Source organism: Equus caballus, chromosome 20, assembly GCF_041296265.1.
Source record: "Equus caballus isolate H_3958 breed thoroughbred chromosome 20, TB-T2T, whole genome shotgun sequence".
Classification (NCBI taxonomy): domain Eukaryota; kingdom Metazoa; phylum Chordata; class Mammalia; order Perissodactyla; family Equidae; genus Equus; species Equus caballus.
In genome coordinates, this window is record NC_091703.1 from 34,942,846 (window position 1) to 34,962,151 (window position 19,306).

General features: G+C 48.3%; 1 protein-coding gene across 3 annotated transcripts; it reads right to left on the reverse strand.

Moving 5' to 3' along the window:
• Positions 1-895: 895 nt before the first annotated feature.
• Positions 896-19,292, reverse strand: ZBTB12 (zinc finger and BTB domain containing 12). 3 transcript variants are annotated; one of them, XM_023624666.2, is made up of 2 exons: positions 19,171-19,292; positions 896-3,143 (listed from the first exon to the last, which is right to left on the reverse strand). In XM_023624666.2, the coding sequence occupies exon 2, from the start codon at positions 3,121-3,123 to the stop codon at positions 1,744-1,746; it is 1,380 nt and encodes a 459-aa protein (XP_023480434.1). In that variant the 5' UTR covers positions 3,124-3,143; positions 19,171-19,292; the 3' UTR covers positions 896-1,743. The 3 variants fall into 3 exon arrangements, with proteins under 3 accessions (XP_023480434.1, XP_023480435.1, XP_023480433.1); XM_023624667.2 differs by lacking the exon at positions 19,171-19,292 and adding an exon at positions 9,222-9,287; XM_023624665.2 differs by lacking the exon at positions 19,171-19,292 and adding an exon at positions 3,655-3,868.
• Between the last annotated feature and the right edge of the window lie 14 nt (positions 19,293-19,306).

The following is a 19,306-nucleotide window of genomic DNA, read 5'->3' on the forward strand; positions in this document are numbered from 1 at the left end:
TTGGCTGTTTCTAGCATGCTGCTTCATGTCCCCTGGAGCAGTGTCCCCTTTTGAAAACCTGGGGCTAAATGTCTCTTTTGTTTATGCCAGGCATGTTACGCCACCACATGCACTGGGGATCCAGGTGAGCCCCCAGCGGCCCGAGAGTCATTACTGTCTGGTTACAATGTAGTAAGTAACCTTTTTGCCAAACACTTCACAAGCATAGTTAGGCACTCCGTAAGTCATAGCCCAGCTGACAGTGGAAGTAGGAAGGATATTTCCCCAAGCCACACAACCTTGAAAGGAGTATTTAGGGTACCATCCCTTTAGGTATTACATTCTGGTCAAAGTTTGGAAAATATCCGTATGATTTCACATTCAGTATTTGACACAGCCAGGTGGTTGGGAAATAGGGCACCTGAGGCCAATTCAAGGCCTTCTGGGAACTGTAGTTCTCTTTGGTTAAGAACTATTCCAGAGCTTTCTGGGAATTGTAGTCTTCCCTGTACCCTAATCCAAACAGTGATTTTTAGCTTTCCTGAGGACATGAACCCTTTTCCCAGACGAAGAATGCCCAAACACAGGCTCCTGCTTACAATCTTGGTGGGCACAATGGTCACACCTATACCCCATCCCTGGCCCTGATCCCAGACTCCTCAGAGAGGAGCAGGTCATGTGTTACCACTGCCAAACAACCACGGAACACTTGTGCAGCGAGGTACCTGCCAAGCATTGAGGTTACAGAACTGGGAGGGTCCCCAGCCAGAGCAGCCCACATCACCCTCCCCTCCCCTGTCAAGGCTCAGGCATGGGACGTGCATGAGTTGTGACTCCAGGTATTGAGCAAGTGGCATCAGAGGAAGAGGCTGTCTAGGGTGGGACGCTCATTTACACGCAGTTGCCAGACAGACTATAAAGAAAAAAAAACTTTTTTTTTTTATTTTGTGGAAAACAAAAGCAGAAAAACTAAAACCCCAAACTCCAGAAAAAATCCTAAAAAATACGTTTTGTTTTCTTAAAAAATACTGTATAAGTCTCTACTCCTCTCCCTCCCCCCAACAGCCCTTCTCGTGTCCTCTCCTCTAAGTGCCCTACCCCCCCCAGCACTATTCACTGTTCTTGCTATTATACCCCACATCCCAACATCTACCCAGGATGCTCACCCCCATGTCACCTGCCACTCTACTTTCTTCTCTCTAGAGTTTCGGTGAGCCTTGTACCCACAGTCCCATTTCCCCAGCATGCAAGAACTGTCTCCCCTTCCTTTTCTGAGATTCAATAATCCTTTCCCCCTACCACTCCCTCTCCCAAGGATCTATTCTAAGCAGGAGCAGGTAAGCTGCCTCCTGCCAAATTCCCTCCCAGTTCCCACCCTCCCGCCCCCTACCTCAAGAAATGTCAGAACCTCTCCCTGGGCAGCCTTACCCCAAGAATAAAACAGTTTCCAGTCTTTTTTCCTCCTCATTTGTATAGGACCCTTTTCCTCTCTCCACATATCCATGCACAACTAAGAAAAGAAAATCTTTCTCTTTGACTCCGTATTCCCTTGGCCTTCTTAAAGAACCCTCTCCTCCTCCATTCTTTTCTTCTGAAGAGGCAGGGTCTTCTCTCCAAGGAATCCTCGGCCCCTCCCTCAGGATGTGTATCTGCTCAGGTTCCCCACCGTACCTGCCTGCCCCTGACCCCCACCCCCCTATTCTCCTGGGCCAGAGAGCCCCCTTCTCACCCAGCCCAGGGACCCAGCTGCCTGCCCCGCTAACGCTAGCGGATGAGGACGTTGATCTCAGCCACGCTGGCCTCTAGCACGTTCTCAGCCGTGGTCTTGCCGTGCTGCTCCTTGAGGTGCCGCCTAATGGCAGGCTTGTGGGCGAAGCGCACGTCGCAGTAGGAGCAGCGATAGGGCCTCGCTCCCGAGTGGAGGTTGAGGTGGTCGTGCAGCGTGGACTTCTGCGTGAAGCACTTGCCGCAGATGCCACACGAGTGCGACTTGACGCCGCGGTGCACGTTCATGTGGCGGTTGAGGTTGCTGCTGTGGTTGAACTGCTTGCCGCAGCGGGGGCACATGAAGATGAAGTGCTGTGCCCGCATGTGGAAGACCAGCTTCTCCACGCCCTGGAACACTTCTGGGCACTTGGTGCACTTGATGTTCTTTAGGGGGTTTCCACTGGAGAAGCCCCCGGGCAGGGGTCCCCGGCTCCCCCCAGCCCCCAGGCTGCCCCCCGCCCCCCGGGCAGCCATGGCCACCGCTGCTGCCTCCACCAGGCCCGAGGTGGCCCCCACACTGGCCCGGCCTCCGGGGATCAACAGCAGGCCCTCCCCTTCCGCGTCCTCGGACAGGCTGTAGCAGGCTTTCACCACACCCTGCGGTGGGGCCACAGTGCTGGGGGGCACGCTGCTCTGGGTCAGCTCCCCAAGGTGGCTGCCCACAGAGCCTCCAATGCCCAGCCCACCTCCCAGGCTTCCAGGAGGTTTGAGCCTGTGTGCCACCTCCAGGGCCGACTCCACCTTGACGATGCAGATATCAGACACGTCCTCATCCTCATCCTCATCCTCTTCCTCGGCCTTCAGCTCCAGGTCCTCATCCAGCGGGTACTCCAGCTTCACAGGCCGAAGGAGGGGAGGGGGTAGAGGGGGTGGGGGTGGGGGCTTGGGGGCTGGCTTTGGGGTCCTGGCAGGAGGAAGGAGGGATTTGGTGGCACTGACACTGCTCACAAGGCTAGCATCGCTGACCCCATCCTCTTTGAGGCCTATTTTGGGCTCAATGAACTGGCTGAGGGCATTCCGGCATTTCTCCACCACGTGCTCCATCTGCAGGTAGGAGGCAGCCGTCAGGTAGTTAACGATGTCCCTGACGGCGAATTCCAGGGCACCCGTGTAGCAGGAGAGGAGCAGGTCCGCCACTATGCGTGCACTGTGCATCAGTGAAACCTGCAGCTCAGAGCTGGGGTTCAGTAGGAACTGGTCCCGCAGGAACGGTGAGCAGGCGGCCAGGATGACCTTGTGGCCGCGGAACTTGAGGCTGTCGGCCACAATGGTCACGTCGCAGAACCGCTCCTCTGCACGGAGCTGGTTCATGTTCCGCAGTGTAGCGGCCTCGTGGCCGGGCAGCTGGAAGCGCAGGACTTCCACCCCAGAGGCCATTGTGGCGGGGGTGGGCAACCCTGGTTGGGAAGGAAACCGGTCAGAGACAAAGGTCTCTGGCTCTCCTAAGCCAAGGTTCCAGGCCCCTCGCCCTCATTCTTGCCCGACCCCCCAGAATCAGATCACCCAGTCTTCAGGCCTCTTCCTCAGTTTCCCCAACCCCCCGGGAGGCGCTGTCCCTCGCAGAGGAGGGAGGCGTGGTTCCCGGGGGCGGGGCAGCGGCATCCACACCCCCCAGCCTGACCGCCCGCGAGGATGGGGTGAGCCCGCGCGCCCACAGGAGAAGGTTGGAGGAAGGGGGAGCAGAAGCCTGGGGCTTTGGGCTCCGGGGTGGCCCAGGTTGCAGCCTCTTCTCACCCCGCCCCTTTTAGCCGCTGCCTCATTCCTCCGCCCCCCCTTTGCACGTTTGCACGCGCCTTTCACGTCCTCCCCCCGCCGCCTGCACGCATCGTGCACGCCCCCCCCCCCAACGTTCAGAACTCCGTGGCACGCCCCCCCAGCCCCACGACCCTGAGTGCACGCGCCTCTCACCTGGCCCGGTTCCGCGCGCTGTTTTTTTCCCCCCCTATTTACCCCACCCCCCCGGGGTCGGCTGCGCCCCCACGCACGGGCAGGGCCTGGGCAGCGCGCAGGCGCGGGGGTGCACGGGGCGCGCGCGCGGGGCCGGCTCCGCGTGGGCGTAAGGGGGGAGGGGCGGGGGCGGCTCGTGCCGTGTGTTCCAGGCCCCGCGCGCGGCGGCGTCGGCGAGAACTCGGGGAGGAGGAAGAGGGGAGGGAATTAAAGGAGCAGGATTCCCCCGTTCCCGACCCCCCTTTCTTCGCCAGCCCCCCCACACGATTAAAGGGCCGGACGGCCTGGCCTCCCCTTTGGCCGGTATTATTTGTCCGCCAGAGCGGAAATACGTTCCACACCCCCCTCTTTCTCGCTCCCCCTCCTGTGTGCCTCCGGGCCCCGCGGCCCGTCTGCGCTTGCGTGCCAAGTGCCGCGCGGAGGCCCGCTTGCTGGGGCCCGCCCCCCGCTCCCCGCTCCCCGCTCCCCGCGGCCTGTGGCGCCGCCGGCTCCGCGCCTCCCCGTGCGCGCCCCCGCACGCCTGCGCTCCCCGCAGGCCTTGGCTACCCCTGGCGGCGCTGCCACCTGCTCCCAGGGGTGGTGCGGCGCTGGCCCAGCTGCGCAGAGCGGGGCCGGGTTGCAGCCACGGCCCCTCCCATGCCGCTCCGCGGCTATCAGAGCGGTTGGCCTCTGTAGTTCTCGCGTGCATCCCGTGTTGAGCGTGTTCACAGTTCCTCCAGGCACACTTTGACACTTTTCCAACTCGTTGAAGCTAGTAACAGCCCCAGCCCTCCTGGCCTGAAAGATGTTTTAACTTCCTACAAAGGGAAACAATCTAGTGCCTTTAACTTTCTTCTCAGTCTCACAATCGTGTAAAATCACACCCTATCTTCCTCTCCCCTCCATTCTCAGAATTGGTCCCGAATTCTTGCCAAGGCAAACGTCCTGCGCTTGCGCTGTCAATGACCTTGCCCATTTCACCCCTACTATATAATTAGCCTGAGTACTAATTCTTCTAATTATGCGATTATTTATATTAGTACGATTCTACTATCTTTAATCTTTCCATCTGCAACCGTCCCTCTGATCCCCGCCCTTCCCCCAGAATGACGAGGTCAGAGTTCCACCGCCCTAAACAAAACCTCTCAACTGTGCACGTCTGCCTTCTCTTCCTCTATCACTCCTAGACGAAGCTGCAGTCTCCACAGCTTCACCACCAGCATTTATTAGCGCCCTGCGAGACTGGCTTCCCTTCCCTCCCAACTCCTTGCATCTCATACCCACACTCAGTTCCCCACCCATCCAAGTCCAGGTGAAGAAGCCCCTGTCTCTTGCCAATTGCATTTGTTTATTACATCCTCCAGGAGACGAGAACATTTTCCTTAACTCATCAATTTTGATGAAACTGCTTGTTATGTGATGCATTCAATATGTGGTTTTCCCATTAGATGGTAAACTTCTGGATTGCAAGAATTATGTCATGGGTATGTTTTGCAAATAAAAGTCATGCCATAAATGACTTTTGAAGTCATTCCTCTTCAGCACAGCCAGCATCCACCCATAAAAAGTTTGTTCCTGACTGAAACTGAATCCTGAACTCAAGGGCTGCCCTTTGGTGGGAGAGTGGGCACAGCGCTTAGGAAGTGCCTTGACTCTGCCTTTCCCTTTTAAATTCTCTGACTTTTATGCCTGCACCTAGTTCTCTTTATTCTAAAATGCCCTCATTGTAGAAATCTCCTTTGTAGTCAGGCCATGTGGATTTGAGAAAGAACATTGGCTTTTGTGTCAGACACACCTAGGCTCAGAGCCATATTCTACTACTTCCTAAAAGAGGGCCCTTGGGCAAGTTGCTCAGTTCTCTGAATCACAGCGTCTTTATCTTTGAATTGGAGGGCCTTGATTCCTCACAGGGCTCATGTGAGGTGTAAGTGAGCCTGGTGTACAGTTGATGCTGAATCAATGAGACCTCCCTTCATCTTTGCCTAATTGGGAGGCAGACTACGAAATTTTCAAAAGAATTTTAAAAATTCTGTTTTCCTATCTCATCTCTTCTTTTCCTCACGGCCAAACTTCTCCGAAGAATGCTTCACAGCCCAGTGAGGGCGGAGACACAGAAGCTGCCAGAGTCAGAGCTTAGGTTTGTAAAGTTTTGTTTCCTGTCCCCTTCTTGCTCCTTCTCCTTTCTGGGAGTGTGGATGGGACAGGGAGCCTAATCTCAGCTTTGAGTTTAAGACAGGTGGTCCTGGGTGGCAGGTAGAGTTGAGAGCCGACGAGTCCTTCATGTGTCCAGTCCACCCAGCTACAGTTTTGTATGGAAACAAGCAGCAGCGCACAAGGCTGTCTTTTCTTTCTTTCTTTTTTTTTTTTGAGGAAGATTAGCCCTGAGCTAACTGCTGCTAATCCTCCTCTTTTTGCTGAGGAAGACTGGCCCTGAGCTAACATCCATGCCCATCTTCCTCTACTTTATATTCAGGATGCCTACCACAGCATGGCATGCCAAACAGTGACATGTCCACACCTGGGATCTGAACCAGTGAACCCTGGGCCGCCAAAGCGGAATGTGCACACTTAACCGCTGCGCCATTGGGCCAGCCCTGTCTTTTCCTGTATGATCTGGTGGAGAGATGTTTCAGGGCTGTTTCCCCACGTATAGATACCCCATGTAGGAGAATCTAGATCCTTGTCCCTTGGTCCCCAATTTCTGCCAGTGTGTGCTGAGGGGGCCTCCTGTCCTTGGCTGGCAGGACCAAACGCTCTGGCGTAGTGTCCAGAACAGATAAATTCAGGATTCTTAGTGTGCTTTATAAATAAAATCTGACAAGGGATGCAAGGAACAACTAGGAGACTAGGTTCTAGCCCAGATTTGAAGTCACCAAGTCCCCAGAAGTTTCAGTATTTTCTTCAATGAAATGGAGGGATTGTCCTCTTAACTCTTCTCCAGCCCTGTGAGTCTGTAAAAGCTCAATCTGAAAAGGAGTTTGCGTATTTGTGTATGTCTGAGAAAAGTGGTCAAGGACTAGCTAGCTCATGGCTTGGGGCGCCGCTCTTGGTTACTGACGGAGGCGAGCAGAGGCCTAGATAATCCCAAACAGGAGGAAAACTTGGACATTTCTCTGAGGCGTGCAAAGTATTTTTGGCAGTAGGTTTACTTTTGCAATTGTCCTTAGCCCAGACTGGAATAACTATGTTCCTTAAGTGACCAATAGGAAAAGAGGAGGGAAAGCAGCCTGGCCTTTTTCATCCAGAGGCTGATAAAACTTTCTTGTATTACAACAAAATCTCCAACTTTCCCCCCTTTCTCCTTTGACCCACACTCTTACTGTAGGAACCCTGGTGAACACTGTGTCCTTTTTAGGCGATGGTGGCAGGGGCTCACAGCTGGAGAAAAGAAACCCTATCAAAACAAAGGGCCCCCACCACTCCCATCCATTTGCAAAAACCCCTTTCCCAGACTCCCGTCCATTTCCTGCAGTGTACTCCCTTCCCCTGACCATTACTCGCTGCTGGCTCCTCCTCTTTCCTTGTGACTCATTCTCCCTAGCTCTTGGAAGCCCCTCACAGCCTCAGCCTCCTGACCTACTCTTCCCTCCCCCTCCTACCTTAGGGGGAATTTAGTTCTCCCTGCAGCCCACCACCTTCCCTCTCCTCCAAGTCTTCCACACCATCCCCAACCCAGCTCAGCACTAGGTCTGGGGAAAGGAGGGTGTTTTCTCCTAGCTCCTTGCCAATCCCAGGAATAGGACTCTTCCACTTCATGCCAAACCCCCTTTCCTCCCAGCCTCATGAGTCCTGCTCTGCTACGCCCTGCCTCTCCTTGCTGCCATGAGCAACTGGCTTCCAGGCCTGTGGTACCTGGCTGAGGCATCCTCCCCAGGCCTGCCAGTGTTCATGCAGATGACCTAATCCACACCCCAGTTAAAAGAAAATTGTCCACTTTATTTTATGTTTTCATGGAATCATTCATATGGTTCAAAATTCAAAAAGCACAAAAGGGTACCTAGTGAAAGGCCTCCCTTCCACCCCACGCAGCTCCCCTTCCCTTCAGCAACAAATATTACTGGTTTCTGCAAAGCTGCTTTTTTTTTTTTTTTTCCCCTCTTTCAAAGATTGGCACCTGAGCTCACATCTGTTGCCAATCTTCTCTTTTTTTTCTTTTTCTTCCTCTTCTCCCCAAAGCCCCCAGTACATAGTTGTATATTCTAGTTGTGAGTGCCTCTGGTTGTGCTATGTGGGACGCCGCCTCAGCATGGCTTGATGAGCGGTGCCACAGCCTCCCCCAGGATCTGAACCAGAGAAACCCTGGGCCGCCGAAGCGGAGCAAGTGAACTTAACCACTCGGCCACGGGGGCTGGCCCCTCTGCAAAGCTTCTTGACCTCCTTCCAACAACTTTTATCTTGACTCCATTTCACCCACTGTCTTCTCAGTATCACACTGTGTTGATTATCAGCATTTGGAACTTTTTATTCTCTCTGAAATTTAAAATACCAGCACACCATTCTCTGAGTAGCCCCCAGATTGCTCCCTCCTGGTGGGCAGCTAGTGCACCTGGTCCACTTCCCCAGGGAGACCTCCAGTCATCTAGTCTTCCCTTGTCTGTCAGGGCCTCCTTCCTCCTCCCTGCCTACCTCCCTCTCTCCCTTCCTCCCTTCTCCCTTCCTTTCCTGTCTAGCCAAGATGCCACTCAAGACGCATCACTCAGGGGCTGGCCTTGTGGCACAGTGGTTAAGTGTGCACGTTCCACTTTGGCGGCCTGAGGTTCACCGGTTCGGATCCCGGGTGTGGACATGGCACCGCTTGGCAAGCCATGCTGTGGTAGGTGTCCTGCATATAAAGTAGAGGAAGATGGGCATGGATGTTAGCTCAGGGCCAGTCTTCCTCAGCAAAAAAGAGGAGGATTGGCAGCAGATGTTCGCTCAGGGCTAATCTTCCTCAAAAAAGAAAAAAGAAAGAAAGAAAAAAGAAGCATCACTCAGCTGCTCTCAGCTGGCACCCTTCAGCTGGGTTCTCCATGCTACTTTGAGCATCTGGAGGAGACCCTGTCCCCATCACAGCTCCCTTCCAACCTCATCCACTCTCCTGAGTTCCCCTACCCTGCTCCCGATACCCCTCTCTCAGCAGACAGTGGGCTGTGTCTCTTAACTGAGGCTCCAGTGCCCTCTTCACAGCCCCAAACATCTCTTTCTTTCCTCATCCTTATTTCCCCTCCTTAATTTTAGAGCCTGTTGAAAGCCAATCCTGCCTTCCTACATCCCACTCCTAGCTCTGCTCCATTTCTTGCCCTCCTGGACTTCCCACGTATCCCCTTTACTTGAAACCCAGACAAGTCTTTGCTATGTTTAAAAACAAAGTCCTTCCTCCACCTGGTCCCTGTCTGGCTGCTGCTGCTGCCGCATCTTCCCTCCCCCCTTCCCGGCACAGCCAGCGTTCTGACTGTTCACCCTTCTTCACACTCATCCTCTCTCCTAAAAATATTTATTGTGAATATATTAGACACACAGAAGAATGTATAAAATGAGCATGTATAGTTAAAGATGAAGGAAACAAATACCTGGGTACCTGATTACAGCTTAAGAAATAAATTCCCAGGACCTTAGATGGCTCGTGTGCTCCACGCTGACTGCGTCTCTCTCCCTCCCCCAGGGTGACCTCTACCCTGCATTTCTTGTGTATACTTCCTTTGCTTATCTTCATAGTTTCACTATCTATACATGTGGTAGGTTTTCCTAAACAGCGTACTGTTTAACTTTGCCTGTTCAATCTTCATATAAATGGAATCATGCCCTGTGTTCTTCTGGGGCTGGCTTTTTCACTCCACATTATGATTTTGTTGACTTGTCTAGCTGTAATTCATTCACTTTCTTTCTATTGCATGCTCACACCACCATTTATTTGTCTTTTGTCCTGTGGATGGATGTTTGCTTTTTTTAAACTGGTGGTTATCACCACAATGTGCTGTGAACTCTCTTTAGTCTTCTCTGGGTGCAACGTGTAAGCTTCTCCAGGGCAGCAGTCTTCAAACTAGGGCACATGCATCCCTGTAGGGGGAGAGCACTGTCCAAGGGGTAGGTGGACCTGGATAGATGTAAGGGGACAGTTTGCAGATCTGACACTCCCATGTGATGCTGGGATGCTGATGGGCCTGAGAGGGCCCCTGTGAAAGAAGAGCAGGTATCTCTTTCCGCTCCCCTCGTCTGACCCTCCCTTACCACAGAAAGAAGGCCCAAGGGGGAATTCAGGAGGGTCAAAACCCCAGGGCACCAAAGGGGCGGTCCAAAGTCTGTGTTGGTTCTGAGAAAGTGAGTGACCTAGTAACATCATTCTGCTAGTCAGGTTCTTTCTCTGTCTTTCCTTTCAACAAAATTAAAGGAGAACTCATTGAATGTCAGCTGATTGGCCTTTTTTTTTTTTAACTCTTGCTGTTATTGAGGCGAAATACACATAACATAACATTAACCATTTTGAAGTGAACAATTCAGTGGTATTTAGTATGTTTGCAATGCTGTGCAATCACCACTTCTATCCAGCTCCAAAACCTTTTTATCATCCCGAAAGAAAACCTCATACCCGCTAAACAGTTGCTCCCTGTTCCCCTCCTCCCTCCTGGCAACCACCAATGTGTGTTCTGTTTCTATGGATTTACCTATTCCAGATGTTTTGTATAAATGGAATCATACAACATATGGCCCTTTGTGTCTGGCTTCTTTCACAGATCACAGTGTCTTTGCCAGCCCCCTGGTCTAGTGGTTAAGATAGTCAAGATTTGGTGCTCTCACTGCCGTGGCCTGGGTTCTTTTTCTGTCAAGGAACCACACCACCCGTCTGTTGGTTGTCATACTGTGATGGCTGCATGTTGCTGAAAGCTGTGTCACCAGTATTTCAAATACCAGCAAGGTCACCCATGGTGGACAGGTTTCAGTGAAGCTTCCAGACTAAGACAGACTAGGAAGAAGGACCTGGTCACCCACTTCTGAAAAAAAAATTCGCCATGAAAATCCTATGAATAGCAGTGGAGCATTGTCTCATATAGCGCCAGAAGGTGAGAGGATGGTGCAAAAAGACCGAGCAGGGTTCCGCTCTGCTGTACACAGGGTTGCTAGGAGTCGGAATCCACTCCACGGCACTAACTACAAAATGTATTTAGGGTTCATCCATGTTGTAGCGTGTGTCAGTACTTCATTCTTTTTTTTTTTTTTATTAATGTTATGATAGATTACAACCTTGTGAGATTTCAGTTGTACATTTTTGTTAGTCATGTTGTGGGTATACCACTTCCCCCTTTGTGCCCTCCCCCCACCCCCCCTTTTCCCTGGTAACCACCGATCAGATCTCCTTATCAATATACTAACTTCCACCTATGAGTGGAGTCATATAGAGTTCGTCTTTCTCTGACTGGCTTATTTCGCTTAACATAATACCCTCGAGGTCCATCCACGTTGCTGTGAATGGGCCAATTTTGTCTTTTTTTTATGGCTGAGTAGTATTCCATTGTGTATATATACCACATCTTCTTTATCCAACCATCAGTTTCTGGGCATGTAGGTTGGTTCCGCGTCTTGGCTATTGTAAATAATGCTGCGATGAACATAGGGGTGCAATGGACTCTTGAGATTTCTGATTTCAGGTTCTTAGGATAGATACCCAGCAATGGGATGGCTGGGTCATAGGGTATTTCTATTTTTAACTTTTTGAGAAATCTCCATACTGTTTTCCACAGTGGCTGTACCAGTTTGCATTCCCACCAACAGTGTATGAGGGTTCCTTTTTCTCCACAACCTCTCCAACATTTGTCGCTCTTGGTTTTGGATGTTTTTGCCAATCTAACAGGTGTAAGGTGATATCTTAGTGTAGTTTTGATTTGCATTTCCCTGATGATTAGCGACTTCATTCCTTTTTATGGCTGAATAATATTCCAATATATGTATATACCACAATTTGTTTATTCATTCATCTGTTGATGGACATTGGGCTGTTTCCACCTTTTGGCTATTGTGAATAGTGCTGCTATGAATGTAGCTGTATTTGTGGAGTACCTGCTTTCAGGTTTTTTGGGTAATATACCTAGGAGTTGAACTTCTGGGTAATATGGTACTTCTATATTTAACTTTCAAGGAACCACCAAACTGTTTTCCACAGCAGTGGAACAATTTTACATTCCTACCAGCACGTTGTACAAGGGTTCCAATTTCTCCATACACAAGCCAACGTTTGTTATTTTCCATTTTATTATTTTTTTTGTAGTTATCTTAGTGGGTGTGAAGTGGTAGCTCATTGTGGTTTTGATTTGCATTTTCCTGATGACTAATGATGTTGAATATCTTTTCATGTGGTTGTTGGCATCATTTGTATATCTTCTCTGAGAAATGTCTACTCAAGTCCTTTGCTCATTTTTAAATTGAGTTGTTTGCCTTTTTGTTGTTGAGTTGTAAGAGCTCTTTATATATTCTGAATACTAGATCCTTAGAGGGTATATGACTTGCAAATATTTTCTCCCAATCTGTAAGTTGTCTTTTTCACTTTCTTGATAAAATGCCCTTTCATGCACAAACTTTTTTAATTTTGATGAAGTCCAATTTATCTATTTTTTCTTTCGTTGCTTGTGTTTTTGGTGGCATACCTAAGAAAGCATTGCCAAATCCAAGGTCATGAAGATTTACTTTTATCTTTTCTTCTATCAGTTTTATGGTTTAAGCTGTTATATTTAGGTTGTTGATCTGTTTTGAGTTAATTTTTGTATGCAGTGTGAAGTAGGGGTCCAACTTCATTCTTTTGCATGTGGATATCCAGTTTTCCCAGCACCATTTGTTGAAGAGAGCAGCTGATTGATTTTTGATGGTAGATCACTGGTTTTGGTATATCATTTTGTATGATTTCAAAGAAATTAGTGACATTGCTATGAGAAAATTCTTTCCATTCTCATCTACATATTTATGGTAACAAAATATTCAGTTCTTACCTCTACAAAAATGAAAAATAGGAATAGAATTCATGCTGAATCCTAATTCTAGCAAATAAGTAATGTTCATCCATAAATACATGAACTACTTGAAAAGGAGGTGGTTCGGTCATCTTATTTCGAACTGCGCTTCCAATAAAGTTTTATTTTTTATGCTAAATCATTTGGCAAACTTTGTAATATATTCATGTTGTTTTGATAAATTAATTACTAATGATAATCATAATAATTACTTAATCCAGGGGCTGGCCTTGTGGCTCAGTGCTTAAGTTCGTACCTTTCTTTTTGGCGGCCCAGGGTTTGCTGGTTCAGATCCCGGGTGTGGACCTATGCGCTGCTTGTCAAGAAATGCTGTGGCATGGGGCTGGCCCCATAGCCCAGTGGTTAAGTTCGCACGCTCTGCTGCAGGCGGCCCAGTGTTTCATTGGTTCGAATCCTGGGCGCGGACATGGCACTGCTCATCAAACCATGCTGAGGCAGCATCCCACATGCCACAACTAGAAGGACCCACAATGAAGAATATGCAACTAGGTCCCGGGGGGCTTTGGGGAGAAAAAGGGGAAATAAATAAATAAATAAATAAATACATAAAAGAAATGCTGTGGCAGGCATCCCACGTATAAAGTAGAGGAAGATGGGCACAGATGCTAGTTGAGGGCGCATCTTCCTTGGCAAAAAAGAGGAGGATTGGCAGCAGATGTTAGCTTAGGGCTAATCTTTCTCAAAAAAGAAAATTGGGCTGGCCCTGTGGCCGAGTGGTTAAGTTCGTGTGCTCTGCTTCAGCAGCCCAAGGTTTCGCCTGTTCAAATCCTGGGCGTGGACCTAGCACCACTCATCAAGCCATACTGAGAAGGACCCACAACTAAAGGACCCACAACTAAAAATATACAGCTATGTACCAGGGGGCTTTGGGGAGAAGAAGGAAAAATAAAATCTTTTTTTTTTGTTTAATTGCTTAATCCAGAAGAAAAAGTTTAACATTTACAGCCTTAAGGCCACAGGAAATTTTAAAACTTCAATTTTAATTTATATACATATTTTTCTTGCAGAGAATAAAAGAATTTCAAGCATAAAATATATTGGGATAATGTTTTGGGGACTAGAAATAAAAAATTTGAATTCAGAAGAAATGGAGCAAAAAAGGAAAAAAAAGAAGAAATGGAACAATGTGAAATTTCTGACTGTTGAAGAGTGTGATCATGTACTTTTTAATGAATCAGAGAGAGTATCGTTAAAAGAGTGAAATAACACTTCTTTTAAAAGGTCAATTGGGGGACTGGCCCCCTGGCCGAGTGGTTAAGTTCACGCGCTCCGCTGCAGGCGGCCCAGTGTTTCGTTCGTTCGAATCCTGGGCGCGGACATGGCACTGCTCATCAGGCCACGCTGAGGCAGCGTCCCACATGCCACAGCTAGAAGGACCCACAACGAAGAATATACAACTATGTACTGGGGGGCTTTGGGGAGAAAAAGGAAAAAAATAAAATCCTTGGAAAAAAAAAAGGTCAATTGGGGGCCGGCCTGGTGGCGCAGCGGTTAAGTGCGCATGTTCAGCTTCGGTGGCCCAGGGTTCACTGGTTTGGATCCCGGGTTCAGACATGGCACTGCTTGGCTAAGCCATGCTATGGCAGGCGTCCCACATATAAAGTAGAGGAAGATGGGCACGGATGTTAGCTCAAGGCCAATCTTCCTCAGCAAAAAGAGGAGGATTGGCAGCAGATGTTACTCAGGGCTAATCTTCTTAAAAAAATAGATCAGTTGTTTACAACACGCTGGAAATTGCATCCTTTTGCAACTGTTTCAACATTTGAGGAAAATTTTCGATAACAGCATAAAAATGTGCAAGGGGTACATAATTTGCAAAACTTTTTTAACATGAGCAAAAACGTCTGAAGATCAAGTGCTTTCAAACTTCATTGTGCGCATGAATTATTTGGAGATTTGTTCATATGCAGATTCTGAGTGAATAGGTCTGGATGGGGTCTGAACTGCATTTCTACAAGTTCCTGGTAATGCCAACGCTGCCTGTCTGTAGCCCACACCTTGAATAGCAAGCATCAATATGTTCCTAAGAGTGGAATTGCTGGGTGCTGGAGTTTGCACATGTTCAACTGCCCCCACTGATGCTAACGTATTTTCTTTTTTCAAAAAACTTTTTAAAAAGATTTTATTTTTCCTTCTTCTCCCTAAAGCCCCCCAGTACGTAGTTGTATATTTTTTTGGTTCTGGGTCCTTCTAGTTGTGGTATGTGAGATGCTGCCTCAGCGTGGCTTGATGAGCAGTGCCATGTCCGCACCCAGGATCCGAACCTGTGACACACTGCGCTGCCGAAGTGGAGCGTGTGAACTTAACCACTCGGCCGTGGGGCTGGCCCCCGATGCTAAAGTATTTTCTGAAGTAGCTGTACAAATTTACATTCCCACCAGTAGTGAGACTGCTGCTGCTCATGAAAAGTCACTAAAGGCTTCCTGATTTTCAGTCCTCATCTCACTTGAGCTTTCTGCAGCCTGTGGCACATTTGACCATGCTTGTTTGATTCACTGCTTCTCCCTGGTTTCTGTGACATCCCTTTCTTTGGGTTCCCTTCCTTCTACAACCTCAGTCTCTTCTGTAACCCCTCACTCCACACTCTCTCCTTTTGACCTTAGCCTTCTTGCTCTTTTTCTCATGCTACATGTGCTCTTAAGGGGTTAGTTACCACCTTGATGACTCTATGATGGTTAATTTTTTTTTTTTTTTTGAGGAAGATTAGCCCTGAGCTAACATCTGCCACCAATTCTCCTCCTTTTGCTGAGGAAGATTGGCCTTAAGCTAACATCCGTGCCCCTCTTCCTCTGTTTTTATATGTGGGACGCCTGCCACAGCATGGTCTAATAAGTGGTGTGTAGGTCCGCACCCAGGGTCTGAACAGACGAACCCTGAGCTGCCGAAGCAGAATGTGCAAACTTAACCACTGTACCACTGGGCTGGCCTCTGTGATGGCTAATTTTTTTTTTTTTAAGATTTTATTTTTTTCCTTTTTCTCCCCAAAGCCCCCCAGTACATAGTTGTATATTCTTCGTTGTGGGTCCTTCTAGTTGTGGCATGTGGGACGCTGCCTCAGCGTGGTTTGATGAGCAGTGCCATGTCCGCGCCCAGGATTCGAACCAACGAAACACTGGGCCGCCTGCAGTGGAGCGTGTGAACGTAACCACTTGGCCACGGGTCCAGCCCCTGTGATGGTTAATTTTTTATTTGTCAACTTGGGTAGGCCAGGGTGCCCAGTTGTCTAGTCAAATGCTAGTCTGGATGTTTCTGTGAAGGTATTTTGTAGATATGATTAACATCTACACTCACTTGGCTTTTTTTTTTTTGGAGGATGATTAGCCCTGAGCTAACTGCTACCCATCCTCCTCTTTTTGCTGAGGAAGATTGGCCCTGAGCTAACATCTGGTGCCCATCTTCCTCTACTTTGTATGTGAATGCCTGCCACAGCATGGCTTGCCAAGCGGTGCCCTGTCCACACCCAGGATCTGAATAGGCGAACCCTGGGCCGCCTAAGCGGAACATGCGCATGTAACCAACTGCTGCGCCACTGCGTCAGCCCCCTCACCTGGCTTTAAAGAAAGGAGATTACCCTTGATAATGTGGGTGGACCTCATCCAATCAGTTGAAGGCCGTAAAAGCAAAAGCTGAGGTTTCCAGAGAAGGAATTCTGCCTCAAGACTGTAACATAGAATCCTGCCTCAGTTTCCAGCCTGCCGGCCTGCTCTATAAATTCAAACTCAAGACTGCAACATCGCCTCCTCCCTGAGTTTCCAGGCCGCTGGTCTGTCCTGTGAATTTTGGACTCTCCAGCTCCCATGATTACATGAACCAATTCCTTAAACTAAATCTCTTTACCTGCATACTATTGGTTCTGTTCCTCTGGAGAATCCTGACTGATACAGACTCCCACATTTCTGTCTCCCACTAGACCTGCCTCCTGTTTCCAATCTAGAATATGCATCTCCTCCTGAGTGTTCTGAAGGTACTTAAAGCTCAATACATCCTGGACAGAGTCTGTTCTCTTTCTTCTCAAACCTGTTTCTCCTCCTATAGTCACAAGCAGTGGTGCACCATCCATTCCAAGCCTTTACCCATCCATTTAATAAATATGTGAGTTCCTCCAATGGCCAACCCTGAGCTAGTACTGGTGGTAAAAGGAGAATAAGATACATTTCCTGAAGGTGTGGAGAAATTGAAATCTTTGTGCATTGTTGGTGGGAATGTACAATGATATAGCTGCTATGGAAAGCAGTAGGGCAGTTCCTCAAAAAAATTAAAGATACAATTACGATATGAGCCAGAATTCTACTTCTGGATATATATCCAAAAGAATTGAAAGCAGCATCTCAAAGAGATATTTTTACACTCATGTTCATAGCAGCATTATTCACAGTGAAACAGCTAACGTGAAAGCAACCCAAGTGCCCTTCGATGGATGAATGGATAAGCAAATGTGTATACATGTACAATGGAATACTATTTAGCCTTAAAAAGGAAGGAAATTATGACATGCTATAATATGGATGGACCTTGAAGACATTATGCTAAGGGAAATAAGCCAGACACAAAGGGACAAATACTATATGATTCCATTTGTATGAGATGCTTTGAGCAGTCAAAATTATAGAGACAGAAAATAGAATGGTGGTTGCCAGGGCTGGGGGAAGCGGGGGTTGAGGAGTTATTATTTAATGGGTATAGAGTTTCAGTTTTACAAGATGAAAAGAGTTATGGATATGGATGGTCGTGATGGTTGCACATTATAAATGTATTTAATACCACTGAACTGTACACTTAAAAATGGTTAAGATGGTAAATTTTATGTTTTGTGTATTTTACTATGATAAAACTTTTTTAAAAGGAAATGAGAAATAAATTCATTTAATAGTGAAATAATACAGAAAATTGTCCTGTCAAATGTAACTCCTGACAAAGAAATCTATCTCTTTAGAAGCTAAAAACCCACATCTATTTATTGGACACATTTTCTTCTCTTGTTCAAGTTCGTTTCCCGGGAAGCTAAAACCTCTCTCATGTTTCATTGAATAACAAGATGTGAATTTGTTAAAAAAAAAAAAAAAAAGAAGACATTTTCTACCTTCAAGAAGACTACAGTTAATAAATCAGCACCCACAGCTCACTGGGGTAGGTGCTGGGATGGAGGCGAGCCAGGTGTTATGAGAGCCCGGGGAGAGCTGGGGCCTCTGCTCTCTGCTCCTCTGTGCTGTCCTGGCTTCTCCTTCCCCACTTCTCTGCCTGCTTTTAGCCCCTGGTCTCTTGCCAGGACTATAAATGTCTCCCAGTTGGTCTTCCAGCTCCTCCAATTCACCTTCCACACCGAATCCAGAATAATAGTTTTGAAATGCAGATAAAATCGTATCACTTCCTTATCTAAAATGCCACATACCTATTTGCCTTAGGAGCTACCAACCCTGGCTCCTGAGTAGGACATACTCTCCTCCATGGTTTCGTCTTACTGGGGCCTCCCCTTCCCTTGACCACCTTAAAACTTCCCCAACTACTTACGGTTCCCTTAATGTACTCAGGGGTTCCAGACTCCAGGCCTTTTCTCACATGGATTGCTTTGCCTGGGTTGCTGTCTCTCTTCCTTATCAGGTAGTTGAACACTCATCTTTTAAGGCTTATCTCTAGTTCCTCTATGGAGCTTTTCTGAACCTCTGGAGAGACCTGATACCCACTGTTTGTGTCCCTGTGAACTTTATATACACTCCTATCTCAGTTTGTATCAGTCAGCAGCATGGCTAAGTAATGCTGCAGTAACAAACAGCCCTGCAATCTCAGTAGCTTAACACAACTGTTTTATTTCTCACTAACACTACCCGTTGGGTGAGCGGGAGTGGTGTTGGGGGGCTCTGAGCATCACAGTCACTTGGAAATCCAGGTTAAAGGAAGCTCCATTGAAAGAGGGCTCTTCAAATGGTCTCCCATTGCATTGGCAATTAGCACTTCTGCCTGGAAGCAGCAACACATGCGGCTTGTATACACGTTGCATTGGCAAAAGCAAGCCATGTAGCTACACCTAACTTCAAGAGCACCGAGAAATTCGATCTTGCCATGTGCCTGGAAGGCAGAGAATGGCAAGATTGGTGAACAGCCTCAGTGACTCCCACAGCTTGGCGCAGTGCTGACTGGCTTACATATCTCTCTCTCACTAGACACTGAGGGATCCCAAACGTATCACAGGGCCCCTGCGTTTGAGCAGTTTGTGCCCCAGGAATGTGGAGAGACCAGTAAATTGATGGGTTATAATTCTGTACGTTAATGTTACAGTCCTGGTTTTGCTGGGGGGTTGGTGGCAGGGAGCCCAGGAAAGAAGAACAACAGATTATGGGAGAGGAGGATGGGAAAGGGACTGTCTTAATTTGAGTGTCCCTGAAAGCAGAGCCTGTGATATAGGTATAGGTGGTTAATTTAGGTCGTTCCAGAAAGCAGAAATGAGGCTGTAGAGAGTGGGAGATCGCGAAGGAGGAAAAGCCAGTTTAAGAGAGAGTGATGTTACCGTTGCGTGCAGTGGGGATTCGATTCCACCGGAACCTTCTGAGGAGAAAAACAGAATGTCTTCAGAAATTGTCTAGCTGGAGGACAGGAGGCAGGAGCATCTATCCATCAATTTTCATCCTCTGATTGATTGCAGG